This window comes from Anoplopoma fimbria, chromosome 20, assembly GCF_027596085.1.
Source record: "Anoplopoma fimbria isolate UVic2021 breed Golden Eagle Sablefish chromosome 20, Afim_UVic_2022, whole genome shotgun sequence".
In the NCBI taxonomy this organism is placed as follows: domain Eukaryota; kingdom Metazoa; phylum Chordata; class Actinopteri; order Perciformes; family Anoplopomatidae; genus Anoplopoma; species Anoplopoma fimbria.
In genome coordinates this window covers 12,085,100-12,104,899 of record NC_072468.1, presented here as the reverse complement: position 1 = coordinate 12,104,899, position 19,800 = coordinate 12,085,100, and the positions used below count along the sequence as shown (strand labels likewise).

General features: G+C 40.7%; 1 protein-coding gene across 1 annotated transcript; it reads left to right on the top strand.

The window, feature by feature from the left end:
* Window positions 1-7,482: 7,482 nt before the first annotated feature.
* Window positions 7,483-8,378, top strand: si:ch211-198c19.1 (uncharacterized protein LOC100151013 homolog). Its single transcript, XM_054622226.1, has 2 exons — window positions 7,483-7,606; window positions 7,693-8,378. Exon 2 carries the CDS (start codon window positions 7,704-7,706, stop codon window positions 8,229-8,231), a length of 528 nt encoding a protein of 175 aa, XP_054478201.1. The 5' UTR covers window positions 7,483-7,606; window positions 7,693-7,703; the 3' UTR covers window positions 8,232-8,378.
* The last annotated feature ends 11,422 nt before the right edge of the window (window positions 8,379-19,800 follow it).

The following is a 19,800-nucleotide window of genomic DNA, read 5'->3' as shown; positions in this document are numbered from 1 at the left end:
TCCAGCCAGATACTTCCCCATCACTTACTGAGCCCTATATATACACACACACACACACACGCTCACACATACCCACACACACTTCCTATACATATTAACATGAATTTGATAAGGTCAAGGTTCTCTAACTGACCAGAAAACAAAGCTGTTTGGAAATAATCTTACGGTACAGTGACAGACTGGAGTTTTAGTTCCACATTTTGCTTGAAAATAGCGTTTCTAAAGGCAGGCCTAAATGAAAGGAAAATCACAAAGTGGCTTCAGATTCAGTGCAAAACTCAAAGTTGTGTATGAGATGTAAGAAAGCTGTAAGAAAGTAAGGGTCTGCTGGAACCTCTAATGCCGCTTTAATAACTACAAGAATGAAACAATGGGGAAGACAGAGAGCAACATAAGCATACAGCCAGAGCTGTACTTCTGGAATCCAGATGAAATGTAAATCCAATAGTCACTGTCCTTTTAGCTCTGATTTGATCTCCACCATCTAGTTGCTATCTCGGTATCACTCTAGCTTCGGGTTTGGACGTGTCAGGGACCTTAAGGCTGACACAAAAATTCAAAACATTAGCCTGCTAATATTATATGTTAAGGGATTCTATTGTGAAAGGTAAGAACGGAAGCTGCCTTTGTTAAGGATGAAAGGAGTAATAAAGTTTATTTTAGACTATAGAGCCTCCCTGTTGTTTTTTCATAAACAGCGGCGCAACTCAACCCCTTCGGCACAACTTGATTTGTTGATTCCTTCATTTGTGGTGCAAAAGGTAAAAAAAACAAAAAACCTTGTTCCAAAAATGACATTATGTCGTTTCTTTGCTACGTAATTATTTCGTTCTGTGTGACAGAAACAGTAATGCAAATTAATTGCACAAAAAAATGCTTCCTGTGTGTAAAGGCCTTTACATGCATAGTATCTTTTCAATATAAACTTTCAATATAAATGTTCATCGAACATGTATAGTTTCTGTTCAATACGTGCACACAGTGTGATGTTTCAAATATAAACTTCAAACATAGATTTACCTCATTTTTAGAGTTTACTGACGCAAGAAAGTACGCAGTTAATCAACAAAAGTACTTGGTTAGGCTTAAGAAAACATTATTGTTGGGGTTACAACTTTTTTTTTGTCACAAAAATGAACAACTCTTGTTTTGTAAGTGTGCCTCGGTACGTCTGTATCAGACACCAAGGGCATTGAACAAGCAACCAGTTGGGATTGGGACTGGGTTTGATAATTATCTGTGTGCCTCAGAGCAACCCAGTTCATATAAGGCTTTCAAGATGGCAAGACAAATGCTGTCAATGTTGGTGCTTCATTCACTCACATTACCATCAATTTTAGCATCACAATGCAGCAGTCTTGAAAGGACACTGACACACGTGGGACATGGTCAAATGATTGCACTACAGTTTTCATTTGACCTGTCCCAGCAGGAAAACTTCCAAGCTGTTGGGTCCCAGAACAAGTCAAAAGTGAGTGAAAGTGTTCGCAGGAGAGAGGAGTCCATCAAACATCGTGTCTTCAGAGAACTGCTGACCTTCCAAAGTCATGAATGCCATTGTTCATGAATGTAAGAAGTCATTCCTCTGTGTTATTGATTTTCATATTTGAGATTGCTTGTTTGACATTGAAGCACATGGTGTTCTTTGATTTCTGTGGTTCTTTCTATCTACCCATCAGGTATATTACAACTTTTGAGACATTTTGTTTTTTTAATTCTTGTTTTCATGTCTCCGTAGAACAACTCTCAGAAATATTTGCATTACTAAAAGCATCTGTCCAACACAGTCGTTTTGTTTTGTAACGTAATTTCTCAAGTCTGACACAGTGAGATGAGAAATGCATCTCAAATTGAAATTGTATTTTCATTATGCCTTCATACACTTGGCACTGATGGAGAAAGGTTACAGGAGCAAATGTCACTTATTGTTTCCACCGCATTCCTTTTTCCCCTCTAACACGCTTAATTGTGGCTTTATCTGTTTGAGAGATGCAATCGCGTTTGAGCTCTGTTTTCTCGGCCTATGGAATGGCTGCTCTGAGGGGACTCCGCCAGCGTCTCACAACAAATGAGATGTGGCATGACAATCTGTGGTAAGAGGCTCAGGTCATAATAAGTGCCCTCATACATAAATTACCTAGTTAATGCACAGCTAATCATCCAGACAGACGGAGGGCAGCGCCCGCTGGCAATTTGTATGTGCAGTTACATTGCATGAAATGGGTTTGACATCAGCAATCAGACTACGGTATAGTGATGGAGGTCTGAATGATTCTCCTTTCCACAAAGAAAAACCATAATCGCAAGCAAAGTTGGTGAATAAGTGATCACATTGAAACATGTAAGAAAATAAATGTCTCAAATGTACAAAAAGGATTTAGTACATTTTGTAAATTATGGTACCATTTAGAGTAAAATATAACATAAAGCAGGGTATGCTTAAGGGTCTGGCTAAATTGTGATTGACATCACAACGTCGTAGTCCAGTCTGGGAGTTGTCTGTGTTTTTGTCTTGAAACTTAAACCCTTTCCAAGTATTTTTTCAACTTCATAACAGTTCATTGTTTCATTTTGGTCGACTGAAAAATGCACGTTCAGTGTGAACTTTGCAAAACCCTCTTGTGTTACTTCTTGTTCCAAAGAACCAAGATGGCAATGACCATTGAGGCTTAAAAACCATAGTCTAGAAACCAATGGGGGACGTCATGGTGACTCAGTCCACTTCTTATAAAGTTTATGCTTAGAACAGAACTATACCCCGGTACATAGGTACCGGGGTACCTATGGCAGCTGAACATGTGGCTTTTCTTCCAGTCTGTGCCGTAAATGCTGTTTGTTGTTTTATGGTACGTGGAGGTCTGTCTATGTGTGATGTTGCTGCCATTTTGAACTGAAGGCCTAAAATGCAGCATATACCAGGCACGTCACAGAGAGCATCATCGTGGTATTTGGTGTCCATACACAGGAAGTTGTCAGGGGACAGTATGCCAAGCTGGGAAGGGAATGTGATAAAATTGCTGCTCTAGCATCAAGGCTAGAAAATGGGACGATAGTGTGTTCTGAAGATGTAATGTGTGTCAATACGCCAATGGAATGTGCTGTCCTCAAAGGATAAGGGTTGAAATATTTGTGATGAAATGAAAAATGCCTTTTTAACCCATTTAGATCAATTCCCTTGTTATATTAGGCACCTACTCAACAATATATGCAAAAACATATACCAAATAAATAAATTTCTACGTATTTGTATGAAAATGTTCTTCCTTCAAAACTAAATATGACGTGTGCCTGCGTAAGCTGGTACCAACCAATAATATCATGACATCCATCCAGGTGTGTGTGTGTGTGTGTGTGGATTCAGAGTCCTTTGTAAGTCGTCTGCTAAATTCTAGGTCCGCCCACTTTTTAGAGGTCCAATCAAATGCAAAGAATTTGATTTAAATCCCTTGAGTAACTGAACACCACTCAAATATTCTCAAATATTCTGTTTCACTGGTGAACACACAGCATAGAAGCTAAGGACGCTCAAACTACCGTTTCAATGGGACTTTACCTGCCACACCCTCACACACACACACACACACACACACACACACACACACACACACACACACACACACAGAGAGAGACACACACACCATTCCAAAGCTGTGCAGCAAGAACACGTTCATTTCGCAGTGTCATCATGTGCAGTGATATCAAACACTTTGGCATCGTTATTACGTGCAAGGTAGGTTTAATGGGAGTCCATTTTGTTTGGGAGGGGGGGGTAAGGTGTAAATTGAGAAATTGAGTGTTCGGGGTAATTTCAGGAGTGGCTGTGGGAGCGGGCTGACTCTGCAGTAAAGGGATGAGGTAGAGCCAGCCCCGGGGTGCCTGGCAGCTCCTCAATAGAAGTGTCAGTCTGGCTCACAGGGGAAGTTTTACTGCCAGTCTGATTCAGTCAATGTCGCCGCTCCATCGAGGAAGCACAAAAAGCACAGATGTACTTACGTCTGCCAAGTGTGACAATGTCAATGAAATTCTCACTCATGCGCACACCAACACACATCAGTGGAATTCTACACTTTTTATTGGCTGCATCCATCACTGTGAGCCCCAGACTGAGAAGCTCATCAAAAAGGACAAATTCACTGATTTTCATGTATTCATCATGGATCTTCGTACTTATCCACACATCATTATGCCTGACAGCGCTCTGTATGTTGTTGGATGTTCTCTCTGCCACCTCCAATCCTGCACCTGGTGACATAAACACATCCATCTTGAATCCATCTTAAAAGGTATCTGGAGCTTAACTGCTTAAGCTCAAACCTGCAGGAGAACCGACTTATCCAAAGTTAGTTGTAAAATGAATGGTGAGTTCAGGTAACAGAGGGAGTGGGAAATCAAATGTGAACATCCAGGGTCGGTCTTTATACTCTCTCACTTCCTGTCATGCTTCATTCGTACAGGTATTAAGCTTCCACTAGATGTTGCAGTACAACGTCAAATCAAAGGGTCAATAAGGAAAATTATGGTTATTGTCTCTGATAAAATCGATTAAATAAAACCATTTATTATATCATACCAATTTCCAGATGAAAAACAGGAAAACACTTAATTTAATTTACCGGATTGAATGAAATAATTGAATAGGCTGATGATACACAGACCGCTCATGTTAAAGCAGGACTGATGAAAAAACGTTTCAGAATAAAGAGTTGAGTTTTAACAATCTTTCATTAATTATATTGCAATTTAGTTGTTCAATTATGTATTTGTGTATAATCATTCATTTATACATTTATATTACATGTATGGTGCTCCATTGGGTTGACAAAATAGTTAATCTTTACATCCAGAACAGGCAAGGATGCTGATGCTAAATAGTCTGAGGACAGCTTTCAGACAATCACATCTTTCTAAAAAAAGGTCAGGACACCAAAAGAGGAAAAAGGCTCTCTCAATAGCTTATTCCAGGGCTTTCAACCACATCTGGCGGAGTAAGTACTGAACTTCAGTCATACAGAGCATTGTTATACACCTGTGATTAGACGTAAGTTGTATATATGAGACACAGGAAAACACAACACAAGATTGCTGTGGGCAAAGACAGTTACCTAGAGATGGATGACTTGCTCTCTCATGTATTCCCCAGGAGAAGTTTCTCTTCGAGATATGATTTAGCTCTTTGTTTAGCCTTGCAGCTGTGTGTTTTGCCGTCACACTGCACAAAGCTGTTCAGATTGTAACTAGGAAAGCTGAAAAAAAAATTCACCGCTCAAGGACCACTCACGGTTGCCGTGACTCTTGCGCTCTCAGAGGCACCTTTTATCAGCCGTTGGATACTGCCATTGATCGACTGCGGACCCCTCTGTTGCTACTCTCAACCCATTCCCCTCCATGTCTCCGCAGCCAGGCAGCCCTGTCACTTTTGTGGCTCGCTTTGCACCAGGCCCTCCTGCCCCACTGCGAATAACGAGCACAGCCTCTGTGGGGGGCGGGGCAGAACATGGCGATGACATCTTATTTGGGGAAGAGGTGCAGGTTTAGGCCATTAGCATCAGTCCTCTGAAGGCTACCCCATAGTAGGCTGTGTCTCTCAAAGGAGACAGCCCCTTGTAAGGGGACATAGCTAAGGACTCAGCCTGAGCAACACAAACTCACCCTGATTAGCTCTGTCTGACTTACTCAAGCAAACACACAAACTATCAAATATAAATCTCATTTAAGGTATTGTTTCACTGACTAAGTAGTGATACATGCCTCATGCCCTCAATTGTGCTGTTTTGTTTTCATCTTTTATAGATTTTGGGATATAACAGTAAAGCATAAAAAAACAATATTTTTACAGCAAGAACGAATGAAATGAGTACGTGTAATGTCTAAGATGTCACCCGCAGTGGCAAGAATGATCATTCCGGAAGTTCCCCTCAGCTCGCTGCTGTCATCGACCTCATTTCCAGCAGCAGCAGGAAGCTGTTTTCAGTGAAGAAAAAAAGAAAACTGTGATAAACCCACTGTAAACTGTGGCCAGACACAGTTAGAGACTAGCTGGTGAACACAGTGGAGCATTTAGCAGCTTAAGGGACACATATTTCCCTCAGCAGTTGGTGGAGATCAAAAACAGAGCTAAAAGGAGAGTCCGTGTTGGAATATTGAATGCTAATGTTGCTCTTTGTCTACTAGATGTGTGCATAGTCCCCACGTAATCATATCATGTAAACACTGTTTTGGCCACCAGACGAGCACATTATATTGTAGCAATGTACTATAGTAATTAGCCACACTGATATTATGTGTCCAGGGACAGGACTACAATACAATGCTCCATGTCTGCTGGATGTGGGAAGAGGCAGCTGTTAACACATTCATCACAAGAAAGTTTAAGATTGAGCACATGTCAATCTTGTGGTTAAATCTTGATCAGCTACTACAAGTGGGCAAAAATGGGAAAAAGGCGAAAATGCTGTTTTTAATATTTATTATTCTCACTGAATTTACTTTGATGTCCTTAGGTGATCACTACGTGTGAGGTGGTGCTCTTGTTGTTTTGCATTGTGTGACCTCACCAATCCAAATTCCTGTTGACTATGTTCTATATTTTGATCTTGAAAAATGTAATTATTGTTGCTTAATTAATGTGTCCAGTTGTGATCCAGTGTCTTGTTTCACGCCTGCTCCACAACAGGAAATTAGATGCATTGTGGAGATTTGGAAGGTGTACTTGTTGACTACTCTGCAAGCCTCTGCAAATTACAGTTACCCATTAGGCCGTTGATGTACCTGCTTTTAACCACGTGTTAAGGTTGGAGGGCGTACACAATCAAAGCTCCAAATGCAAGCAGGATGGGTGATGGCCATGCAAACGTGTAGTTAAAAGCAAGTAAATATCCGGCCTTACAGTCTGATCTGCCAAGGTCTGCAGATATTCTTTTACACATATTTTTGCGAATATAATTCCTGCATTGGTCTGATAAACTTTCAAACAAATTAAACATAATAGCTGACTCAACTTAATTTGACATTTAAGTATATACATAGTTAGGACATTCAGTCACAGCCAGTTGGTAGCTGAATGTGCAGTTGCTCTAACTGTTATGCTGTTACTATTGTGCTATGTTTTTGCAGTGATATCGTGCTGCACATCATTTGACAGCAGATGTTGAGAGATAGCAGAAGTAAAAACTGTGACCATTCGTGCCAAAAACCATAAAGTCCTTTGAGCCTGAATCTTGATATGCACTGGCCCCTCTGTCACAATGCAAGCACGGTGCCACAGTTGAACATATCCTACATATAAGTCTGTAAACACAATACTAGTGGTTTGATACCTTAACTCTGCAATCGTCAACATTTATACATGCTATTTCAAACTGAGGCTTAACTCTGAATTGAAACCAAACTTTGTGCAGACCCCAGCTGTGCAGCGAACGCAGCACTTCCTCTTTCATGGCAAATAGAGAGCAAAATTGCTCAACATGTGGTCAAAATAACAAGTACACGGCTTTCATCCTGCACAGGCAAGACAGAGAGAAGGACGTGCAGACTTAAGCTGTGGTTGCAGGCACATTTGGAGACGGCTGTTACAGACGAACTTGCTCCTCGTACTAGGAACTGAGAGGTGAGGATACGACTGCTATGCGCTGTAGTTACACCCGTGTACAGTGGAATGTTTTCATCAAGATGACTTGGTGTTTTTTCTCATAGATTACCTCGACATGGCGCACGGCAAAGAGATCTTTTTTCATTTAGCGCTGTTGCTGTCGGTTGCTCTGACCTCTCTGAAAACCCTTGACTCAGACCAAGACCTGCAGGAAAGCGGGTTTGGTCAGCCGCCGCCTCGCCACGGCCTCAAGCTGCTGAAGTGGTACGTAAGGGACTGCGTGGACAACAACATGGTGGCTCTGTGCAATCCCACACTTGGAGTGTATGGATTCCATGAGTTTAAGAACCATGGGCTCAGGCCTCTGCTTCCAGTGATAAAGGACAAAAGGCAATACAAGTACTACACCATTGGAAACCTCAACGCCGCCCATGCCAAAGACCTGCCTTATGAAGTCAGGAGGTACTACAACCATAGCGACCCCGAAAGTAACAAGGACAGAGTTTTGGTGAAATACAACAGCAACACCAATCGCATCAACCAGATCTACGCATCTGCACATTATAAGCCACGAGAGACGTACATAATTGGCTCCAATCTTATTGAATCTCTTCGACGTCCGGCAGCCAACTTTGAAATTTGATGTACTTCTGATGTAAAATATCTCTGTGACAACTTCAATAGCTCTGTGATCCCTTTTTAAGGCTTGAGTTGGGAAAATACCCCAGAATACAGTATTCTATACAGTAATACAGTATTCAATGACCAATAAAAGAAATGTGCAAATGTGATGCTTGAGAATTTTTCTTTTTTCTTCAATAACCGACACATTGGTGTTTTGGTGTGTGTGTGTGTGTGTGTGTGTGTGTGTGTGTGTGTGTGTGTGTGTGTGTGTGTGTGTGTGTGTGTGTGTGTGTGTGTGTGTGTGTGTGTGTGTGTGTTTTTGCTCCCAGGGCGTTGAATACCGTTGCTTGGGCAGTTGCTCTCAGCGTCTGATGCCGCCACACAGAGGCATCCTTTAACTTCTGCATGAGAAGCGATGGACTTTCTACTAACTTCAATGTAAACCCGTCCAACTAACGTAATAAGAGCGAGGAGTCACTGGGTAACATGACATTATGTCCACAGCTCACCTAGCGTCAAGATATTACACCAAAGTGTTTTGCTTTAGAGGCTCAATATGAAAACCTGGCCAATCAGAAGCAAGTATAGCAATTGCGAAAAACATCTTAAAATACAAGTAAAGGAAAAGAAAGAGACAAATCACTTGGAGAAGCACAGGAAACAAACATGAGTTGCATATATCTGTCTTTTTTTTCTGAGAATTTCAGATGTTATGACCTTATGTCAAGGTAAAAAAAGTAACACAAAAAGTATAAAAACTCTCAATATGAAAGTTCCAGAGAGCTTTAGAAATGAACTCCAATATCAGCTTGAATAGCAGGCAGTCAATCAAAATGTTGACTCTAATGAGTTGTGAAACAGGGCAGCGCACACCTTCATGGCCAAAAGGCACAGACTCTCGCAAAATTCACTTTCAATATTATGATGACAAAGCACCCTCGTGCCTGCAGTCGTCAAAACCCACAGAAAGGCCTCATTCATCTTCTGCTTTCCTCCATTGCCAATGGGAGGACACCATTTAGACCGTTGAATTCAGATTTGATTTGATGCTCCCACTGAAAAATATAAGAGGGCTCGTGAAAGGGCCCCGTGAACAAGCAGGACCAATCTGAGCAGATAATAGAGATGTATAGGGTCTTTGCTTTGTGAAGAAATATGTGACGCACTAAAGATACACCGCCTGATTTTGTTAAACTACCTACGGATGGCTCAAAACTCCCAACATGTCCTCTCAGCTTACTGTTCGTTAAAACTTGATTTCAGTCCTGGTTGATTTGGCTGCATCTTTAGTTATTGGTTGTGATGGCCAAGGTGTTTTAATAATACAGGTTAATTTCTGAGTTACATGTGTGCCGACCACTGCGGGCATCAAACCCTTTTTAATGAGTTACTGTCAAAAATGCAGCGGTACCTGAGCTAGCATTAGCACTAGCATTAGCTAGCTAGTCCGCTATCATGTTACTGCCGGCTTATTGATCATCGTCAGGTATTTAAGTGTGGACTTTAATCAAATGTTTAATGATACACATCAGTCTGAATGATTTTACTAAATTAGCATTGTGCTGGATTGGTGCCCATTTCATTATCTCAAGCCAGTTTTTTGACGGACCATCCCACACATAAACAAGTAATAAAAGTAAAAGTTATTTGTACACGTGTATTCATAAAGGCTGTAATGTTGCTGTCAATTATATATTAACTTGAGAAAGTGTACTTTTCCATTGGATACAATTTTAAACTCTCAAGGACATTAATATTATGAGTTTATGCACGTATTACCTTGTTACAATACAAGGTTTATTTTACAAGCAGCCCAAGCTACCAAAACTTTGGTTGCCTTGGTCACATGACCTTTGCCTTGCACATTGTAGCTGTCCCTCAAGGGTCTCTTGTATAAACCACATCCATACAAGCTGTGGCTTCTGAGAATATTATGTCAAGTCGTTTAATAAAAAGCACTAAAGAAAACAGTCAGCAACAACAAAGCATCGATTGAAAATAACTCATACACTGGTTTATGTATTCTATATCATGACGATGGAAATTATAACATAGAGGGGTAATTGCACATTGCAAATACACATAAATAGTACACAAATTGGGGTTGATGATATTCAAAAATTCTGTTTCCAAACACTATTCATTTACACTAAATGCACATATCATTAAGTCATCAGTTCAGATTCATGCTGGCACAAATTGGACTCCATATTTAATTTCCCAGCATTTATCCCTCTATAACTTTTTATTACCTCATAATCCTTGCATGGTCAAGGAGCATTATTTTTACATTATTCATTTCTACACCACATATACTGTGCTAACTTTTTAATATGAGGCTTATTTCACAAAATGTATTTTGCTTTAAATCATATTTGAGGAAAGAATTTCGCATTTCCAAATGCTCCCTAATTATTTTTGGCACAAAGTCATCAGAAGTTTAACAGATTTGTGATTTAATTCAGGTTAGTTTCAGATTGGGGCAAGCTTTGCTATTGCATCAATTTTTTGTCAAGCTTAATGCTCCAAAGAATGGATGTAAGTCAATGTAATGTCCCCTAAAATGACAGATGTGAATGCCTGTGTGAGTGTGTGTGTGTGTGTGTGTGTGTGTGTGTGTGTGTGTGTGTGTGTGTGTGTGTGTGTGTGTGTGGTGTGTGTGTGTGTGTGTGTGTGTGTGTGTGTGTGTGTGTGTGTGTGTGTCAGCGTGTAGAGGCTGTTTCCTCCATGACAGCAAGTCTCTTGCTTCATAAAACCAGCTGAATGCAGATAATAGCACTGATTTACACACTGCACTCCTCTCCCCCGTCCCCTTGTTTTGTTCATCTTAAATGGGCTCGAATGGAAATCAAACTGAAGGCTGCTCTTAGTGGATGCAGGCTCTGATGTTTCACTCTGCCTGTCCATGCTTAACGGAGGACAGAATTTCTCTGAGTGGATGGTTTGGAGGGTTGTGTGTGGGGAGGGGGGGAGTCCGAGCTCTTTGACAGAATTGTAAAGCGGCAGAATGAACAGATGTCTCCCAATGATTAATGTTCCTCCCTGCCTTTCCCTCAGAGGAGCTGCGTGCCCATGCATCTCTAACCCTACACCTCCTCCCCCGACACTCCATAAAGCTAATTTCTTCGACTCGCAACTTTCTCTGTCTCCTCTCTTAAGTTCATCTCCCCTCTTCATCTTTTGGATTTCTCCCTCCAGAAACATCAGCTCTAATTCCTTTCATTTTTTGGGGGTATGGGGTGTGGGGAACTAGAAAGAAGTGGCACCTTCCCTGACTGTTGAATTTCATGGGGAATTGTTGGGTTCTGGTCCATGGGTCTGACCTGAAGGACGTCACATACAGTCTAATGTGTACCTTGTGTAGTGTAAGGGCTTAAATGGAAATCCCCTTGTACTGTAGACGTCAACACATGTGTTGAAGCGATCAATCAGAGAGAGAAGCAAATAGAATCAGCCAGGCGCGTCCCTCTCCCCCAACTGTATTTAAAGAAAAACCTTTGTCAAGTAGTGTATTCCTGACCCCTACTGGCAAAGCTGGTTGTTTTTCCATTTTGCTTTAATGTGCAGAAGATGAATGAATAGGAAAGTGTCTGATTTATGGTTTTAGTCACTTCTCTGTTCCCCTCTCCAGATTTTTTACTCAGTTTGTCCCAGCATGCATTAAGTCAACACACTGGGCAACATACTGGGCAGTTGCCCCTAACGTCACACAGCTGTTATGACACTGTCATACAATTTCTCTCATTTCCATACACCTACAAATGAAAAAGGGAATGAAAACAAATAGTAAATCTGAATCTTTCAGTTCCTCAAAATGTGTCCCTGAGCTCGTCTCATCCTCTCTTTCTTGATGTGTTTCTTTTTGAACAAGCTCCCCAAGAGAGACGCGGTGCAACAGCGTCCCCTGCTGCAGCTCCGAGGACAGGAGGAAACCCACACACACGGTCTCTGGGGAAATTGCCCATTAAATTCCAGCACTGCATGGTAATGAATGCTGGGCCTATGGTAAAGGGCTCGCATTAAATATTTACACTGTCGGTTAATATTTCATATGGTAATTTTGTATTTAAATTGGATTTAATATTTAATATAAATACAGAGCTAAGTGGGGGTATACTATTCTCAAACACCAATCCAGACACCATACGTGTGACTGGGGGAGTAAATATGACACGGATGGCATACGTAGGTAGATCCTCAGAGCTGAAACACACACGCTCATACCGGGACACACACACACAACCTCCACCCTGTCTGCAGCACGGGGTTTATCACTGGAGTGTTTAAACGGGCCTGTGGGGGAGAGCGGGGTCAGAGCAGCAGCTCTTACTTTAAAGCGGTGATGTCACAAGGTAATGATTTACAGGATGTTATAATTCAGTGTGACTCATCCTGGTATTTCAGGATGTTGTGCATCCTCTTTAAATTACCTTGTAAGTCTAAAATAAACCATTTGAAAAATTTAACTTGCCAACAGTGGTGTGCGATTAGTGCCAGATAAAGGTTCAACTGAGGATCAAAGATTATAAGGGGGAAATCATAGACCGTATAGAATATGGACATACCCTCTGTGATGTAACCATCTGATTTTCAAAGCAGATGGCTCCGGCCGTAGCCATCCTCAACTCACAATTGAGCACAGAGATGGATCGTCGGTGGGGCTGAGGTAAACCTCGGATACACAGGAGAGGAGACAGCACACACCTGTCACTCAAAGCAGCCACGCCCCTAATTTTGTATCACTTTAAATATAATCTAATGGATTAGTATAAGAAGATAAGAAATTCAGCCCCTGTACAGTCATGGACTGGAATATTAGCTATAGAAAACCATTTTTGTACCAGGCTGGAAACATGTTGATTTCTGTTCATTTTAAAAGTGGAGTCTTTGGGGATTGGCCATAAAGTTGACGTAGTCATCGTGACGTCACCCACTGGTTTGTGGACTGCCATTTAAAGCCTTCATTTCAACTATTTGGCTGCCGTCATCTTGGAATACGGCCATCGCCATCTTGACTTTTTTTCTTGAATATTTGGAATACAGAGGAGTGACATAAAGAGGATGTATACAGCTCTGGAAGCGATCATAGTAAGCCCGCCCAAAAGGATACTGGTTTGTTTGACTCTAAATGGACCATAATTTACTAAATGAACATCATGCTATATTGAAGAAAACTTGAAACTAGAGATTTACAATGTTTACAAGTTACATGCAATCAGTCTTCAAAATAAACTTCCCTTTTCACAAGACACTCAGTCAGGTTTAGGTTGATTATAAAATACTTAGTTAGGTTTAGGCAACAAAACCACTTGGTTTGGTTTAGGAATAGATTGTTGTTTGGGTTGAAATAACAACAGAAGTGCTGTTACTGAAGTATTCTTTTTTTTAGCTTGTGCTACAAATACTGGATGAGACCAGTCTGATCACAAGACACCTGCTCCCAATAGGGCTTTCTTTAAAACAGCAGACATTATGACTTGTTTTAGTCCCAGTTACACTTGTCATTTCAGGTGTGTTGTATCCAGAGGAAATCCAGATACGATTTAATACACTTATGCTTAGCCTCAAATATGTGTCTACATTGGGGTCCAGACCGGAAGGTGGTGGTGCTGCACCTAAAGCGGTTTGGTAGCTAACAAATGACCAGAAGAAGGTGGCAGTTAAGTTACACCAATAGTTGTTCATGAACTGTTTGGGTGAGACAAAAGTTCTATTACCTCTTAACAGATCAATGCTCTCTCCAAGCAGATCATTCAGTATGATGTGTCTCTTTAACGTGACAGAGAGAGACGACAGCTGATTTCAGTGTAACTCTAGCAGCCATCATCACAGAGGACAGACATTGTTTACTGACGTAGTTACAGTTGGGAGGAATAAAGGATGTTTTTAAACCTATTAAACTATGATGTGGTTTGAACAATCGGGTTTCAATGCGTCTTTGATGCATTAACACATAGCTTTTTGGCAAAAACATAGACGCTGCTTGGAATAGACTACTAATACACATGGTTAAGGCTATGGAAAATTCATTCATCAGGTGGACACAAATGGGACTTTCGATGGATGCTAACACATATTAAAAAACTTTAAAAGGCCAGAAAAAAAACAGCCTTTAACTTTTGTGTTTTCACTTTTTTTCCTGTGCCTCCCTAATCAATTAGATCAAATAAAGGACTCATGGCCAATTTTGAGTGCAGTTCTCTGGAAGCCAAAGGCGGATGGCACCGCTTCTTCACCAGCTTAAATCACCCCACTTTCCCCTAGAGAAAAACAATATCTAATCCCTTCCCCATATGGCATTGGCAGGCATCAAAATATATTAAAAATGGCAAGAGAGATAGATAGAGAGAATCTGATCTATTTTGATAAAATTCCAAATTGTAATTTCTTGGTTAAAAACGCACAAAAACGAGAGAGTGCTTGACACGCAGCACAGATTGGTGAGGATGAAATTGAATGAACGTCTGACCTACTTGGCGTGGCACGCTTAACTGTGTGGGCACGAGCACAGAACTGTTAGGGATGGCATCAGGGAAGATTTCTCAACGAGAGCTGAGATGAGCAAACAAGGAAGTCTGAGGCGTGTCATCCTCGTCAGTGGCCATCGGGTAAGCTCTCATATCAGACACCCGGCCCGGGGGGGAACAGGGAGCCTCCCCACAATCATGGTGTTTTTCTTTTTTTTTAGCTCTAACAGACATTATGTGGCCTGCCCGAGAAGAAAGTGAGAGAGGATTCACCAGACGTGAGCTTTTTCCCAGCAAAGCGGATAGTGCAGACAGAACCAATCCATCACTGGAATGAGCTTCAAGCCGATGAGGTTTAGATGAACTGTTGGTTCTCCAGTGTGACATTTTTTTTTTTCACCCATTTATCTCTTGATTGTATCATTCGTCTTAATTTCTTCCTTCATCTCAGAGATCAGTATTTTCAGTATCAGTGTCTAAAATGAAACGGCTGTACCTGAAATACAGGGTTGGTTTACATTTCCCTCTAGGGTTACTTGTTAGCTGTTAATTATTGATCAAATGTCACTTTCGGATATCAAAATGATACAAGTGTCAATTCCTATTAGTTGCATCATCTTCATCTATAATGTTCCCGTGCATTGTTTAAGCACAGACACACAACATTGTGTGAGAGCACGGACACTGAAACCCGCAACTCCACCTATGCTTGCTTTAAATCAGCTGAATTGAAATTCAGATCATATATCTATTGCGTCCACTCGGCTCTCAATATGGCAATGGCTGAGCTGAACTTAAAGTGAAGCACAGTTTGTGTTTATTGGAGTAAATTTAAAGTGGCAGACTCCAGAAAATGAGCCTTACTTTTATCTTGTCCTCCCCGCGGCTGCAATAGAGAGTTTGCTGATCCAACAGGGTTTAACCGGGATCAGAATCCCGGCGCCGGGGTATGTGCTGGCTGATTTCAAGTTAACCACTGGTTTTCTGATTTCAGCCATTTTAATTAGATTACTGTTTTGATTTTTTATTGTATTTTTTTTTTAGTTCAAACTAGCAGCTCTACATCTTTGTCGATTCATGTTGGACTGCACACGGACATGAACATTCTGTTGACAATGTTTTAATCTAAAATTCTGGCCAGATATTAAACATTGCACCTTCAATGGTCGTGATAAATAATTTTATTCACCACATCAAGAAGACAGGTAGTTGGTCTACTAGCTACTATAGGTGTCACTCCTCAGTGGTGATACAGTACATGCCATTTACAGTGACCACTATTGCTGAGTTTTGTCCTAAAACCCCTACTTGCAGCTCCCACTTAGCTTAACTGTAAAGAATATGGGTACAAACAAAACCCTAAGCTTAATATATTTGGACCAAATTTTTTTTTAACTTTCTTCACAATTAATTGTCCGAATTAAACATCCATAACAGTTTACAGCCCCAGTTTTTGGCTCAAGTTTTATGTATTGTACTTGCTGTAGTTGTTGCCACAGTTTTCTTTTGCAGTGAATTGTTATTTGTTATATTTCATGTGCTTTCAGTGATTAGATTCATGGAAACTATCTGGATTAATTGCTGGCTTTTTGACAATCCATTTGATTGTGATTGCTTGTGTTTTTTGCCATCGAGAGCCTATTTTCTTTTGCGCTTGATTTCTAGCTTAATATTATTTCAGCAATTGCTTTGGTGTACAGTCTTATTAGGGTTGGAAATTAGGGGGATCTTGCATTGTTTAAAGTGGAATGACTCTGAACCTGTGATATAGGTAACAGGAGGCCGCTTACAGTGGGGGTTTTTTTGTTTACATGCTTGGAGTGTAAGTACCCTGTGGGTTGAGGGTGGGGGATAAGGGCCAAGTCAGTTTCTGCTTAAGTGTCTGCTGGTTTTGGTGCTAAGGCAGGCTTATCAACTTTAAGGAGGGCAATACAAGCTACTGAGCTACTTACCTCTAGCACAGGTGAGATTTAAGACTTACTGCTAGCCATCTCTTCTTTGCTGGTTTGGTATTCAGCCAGAGTGGTGTTGTATAAAAGTGGATAATGTGACTTTGCCTCCAATGGAGACTCCTCCCTGTCAGATTTTCTCTCAGAGGTCAGCATGTCTCAAGCAGCGTTTTAGTCTGCCGTGCAAATTCAACGGGTTCAACTTCCCTGCATGCTTCACGGCCACAATTGTTCTCACTTTTTCGTGGTTTTCAACTGTGCTACTTCAGTTTCAAAATCAAATTAATCAAATTAATCCAGCATTGTGAGGTTATCTGAGGCGAAGCTGGAAATCTACCAAACTTCAAGTCAAACGCATGGCATCCACTCTGGATTCTAATACCCTAAATCAAAAACAGGACGTCAAACGCTGAGGAAGGTGCTCTCACATCTCACTGACGGTTGCTCCAATTATCTGCTATGGAAGTGCATCCTCATGAGCCACTTTTCTATAAGAAGCTTCTGCACATGAATATGAATCAGTATAAAGAGCTAGTGGGTGGGAAGAGGAGGTTAGCCGTCCAGATTTCATGGTGGAGACGTTGATCCCAATGTCAGTGTGACAGGAGAGGACGAAGCCCTCATTAGGGCGGGGAACCGGTGCGTCTACGTTGGAGATGCACATGACCAGCGTTCATGCATCTCAATCAGTCAGCCTGTTATCACGGAGCGACACAGTCGGATGCAACGCTGATGGGCCTGTGCAACCCTAGAGGTTAGGCTTTCATTCAGCTGATTGGGGAGACGTGTTGATCACTGTTAGCTCCTCCTTTTAATTCTCTAATTCATGACTGGTATTCCTTCCCCTTCTTCACTCATTTGTGTTTGAAACAGACAAGTGAAAAGCAGGGGACATTTATATCTGACTGCTTCTAAACGAAAGGTCAGGAGTATTTGATTGTTCTTAAATTTGCATTTAAGGACTGATCACAGATCACCAATACTTTTTTCCTAGGCTCTATTGATATTTCAATCTTCAGCTCAGTCTGCAAGAACAGTAATTTGAAACACAAATCATAGACTTTCTGATGAAATTATAGATCTATTAATTAAATAATATGCTCATTTGTCTCCTAATGTATTTCAATCTGAAATATTTTTTCTTCCTTTTCTTGCATTTTCATTCATTCTTTAATAAACTGAACTTCTTTACTTTACTAAGACTATGAGTCTACAGCCGTACTAGCAGCTCTGTGAGGCTGCCTTGGAGGTCATCGACAAGCTTAAAGTTGACTACCCTTATGCCTATTTGTGATTTTAGCAGCCAGTAACACCCCAAAAACACAAAATCTAATCTCGGCTCATTCTAGGTTTAGAGGATGTTAAATCTACAAAAGAGGCTGTCTCTTGTGGGTCCACTGACTTTTTGGAAGCGCATTAATAAATCACTACTGAGTGCTTCTTTCAGTTCAAGCTAAGAAGTACAACCACTAATATGTATTAATATATCCCATGTAAAAGTATACACGTTTCTTTCCAAGTGCTACATTATTGATGTCACTCTTACAGCAGTGGTCCAGGTCTGCACTGTTAGCTTTAGCCATCCATCATACTTACTGACTCTGTGCTATGTACTAAGTAAAGTCATTAAACATGCTAGGTTGTCTAATGATGATACAGTTTTCAAACACAGTGCAGCAGTGTTTCTATTGGCCCAATGAGCACGGCCAAAGTTTCGAGCTTGCCGGGCTTCGCACTGTCATGTGGAAATCATGCTTGAATTTTTCCTTCAAACGGACTTCAACGGAAGTGAATGGAAACGGCAGCGGATATTCGTAGGACGGGAGGAATTGCAATGGAACCAGACATTACATCATTCATGAGTTCCACAGAAATTGAAAAGGGCCTAATATCTAGTTATATAGATATCTTCCCGTGTCTTTGTTCAGATCAGAAAACACATCAAACATATGATTTGTTTGATTGATATACTATACCCCCAAAAAGAGTATAGTATAACCAGACATTGTGTGAGTAGAGCATTATGTTTGCTGTATGACCATCAAAAATGTTTTAAGGGCACATAAACTGGAATGAGGCTGCAGCACAGATCAGCAAAAAGCAGAGCAGCCGTGACTCTTCCCCTCCTTGTATCCTTGACGCACAGTGTGAGCGTGTGTGCAAGGTTGTGAGAGACAGAGCCATATAGGGAGGCAGGTGAAAACAGAGTTTATATGGATCCGTCCTGACCTCTGGAAGGGAGAGAAAAAGCGAACAGGGCAGGGTTTATTAGATTACTACTGATCTCTGCTGACGGACTGCCCTTCCAAGGCACACAGACACATTGAAGACAGGACTGAAACTCGGCTCAATACTGCCACCAAGTGAAAATAAATATGACAAGTCACTTCTCCAGAAACACTCCTGCTATGGTTAAATAATAACCATAATTTCCAACTCTTAGGGATATATTTTCTTTATGGCCAAATCACTGATTTAACTAAAAATGTATTCAGTATGACTCTTCAGGAAGAAGAAATGTTGCTTTATTAAAAATGAATCAGCAACATCAGAACATTGAATAACTTAATCACAATAGGTGGGACTTGAACATGTGTCTTGGACAGTTATACAGTAAGGGAAACTCTTATCATCGGCACAAAGGCTTTAAAAGGACCGTCACATGCTGGCTAGTTATCAAATTTTCATTTATTCTACATGGACATGATGGACGATGTTTGTTTGTTTTTTTATCACAAATGGTTTTAGGAATATAAAAGTGAAGGTGTGAGTGTACCAACAGAAAAATGTGATGTGAAGTGTCACATAGAAATTGGGTAATTGATAACATAAATGTTAAGGAAATGTGCATAATTATTCAATCACCAATTGATCACACTGTGAATGTGAGCTGCAACTAACAATTAATGTCATAATCGATTAACCGGTCTATTATTTTCTTGATTAGTCGTTTGTTGTATCAGAAAGTGTCCAAAAGTAGTCAAAATGGCCATCACAATTTCCTAAAACTCATATTAAAATCTTCGAGTGTCTTGATGTGTACCAGCAAATAATCCAAAACTCGAAGATATTTACTTTACTATTACATAAGACAGGAGAAAAGCAACAAATCCTAGGTAATGCATGGCATGTTTAAGTAAAAGATTACTCAAATGACTAATCATTTATCAAA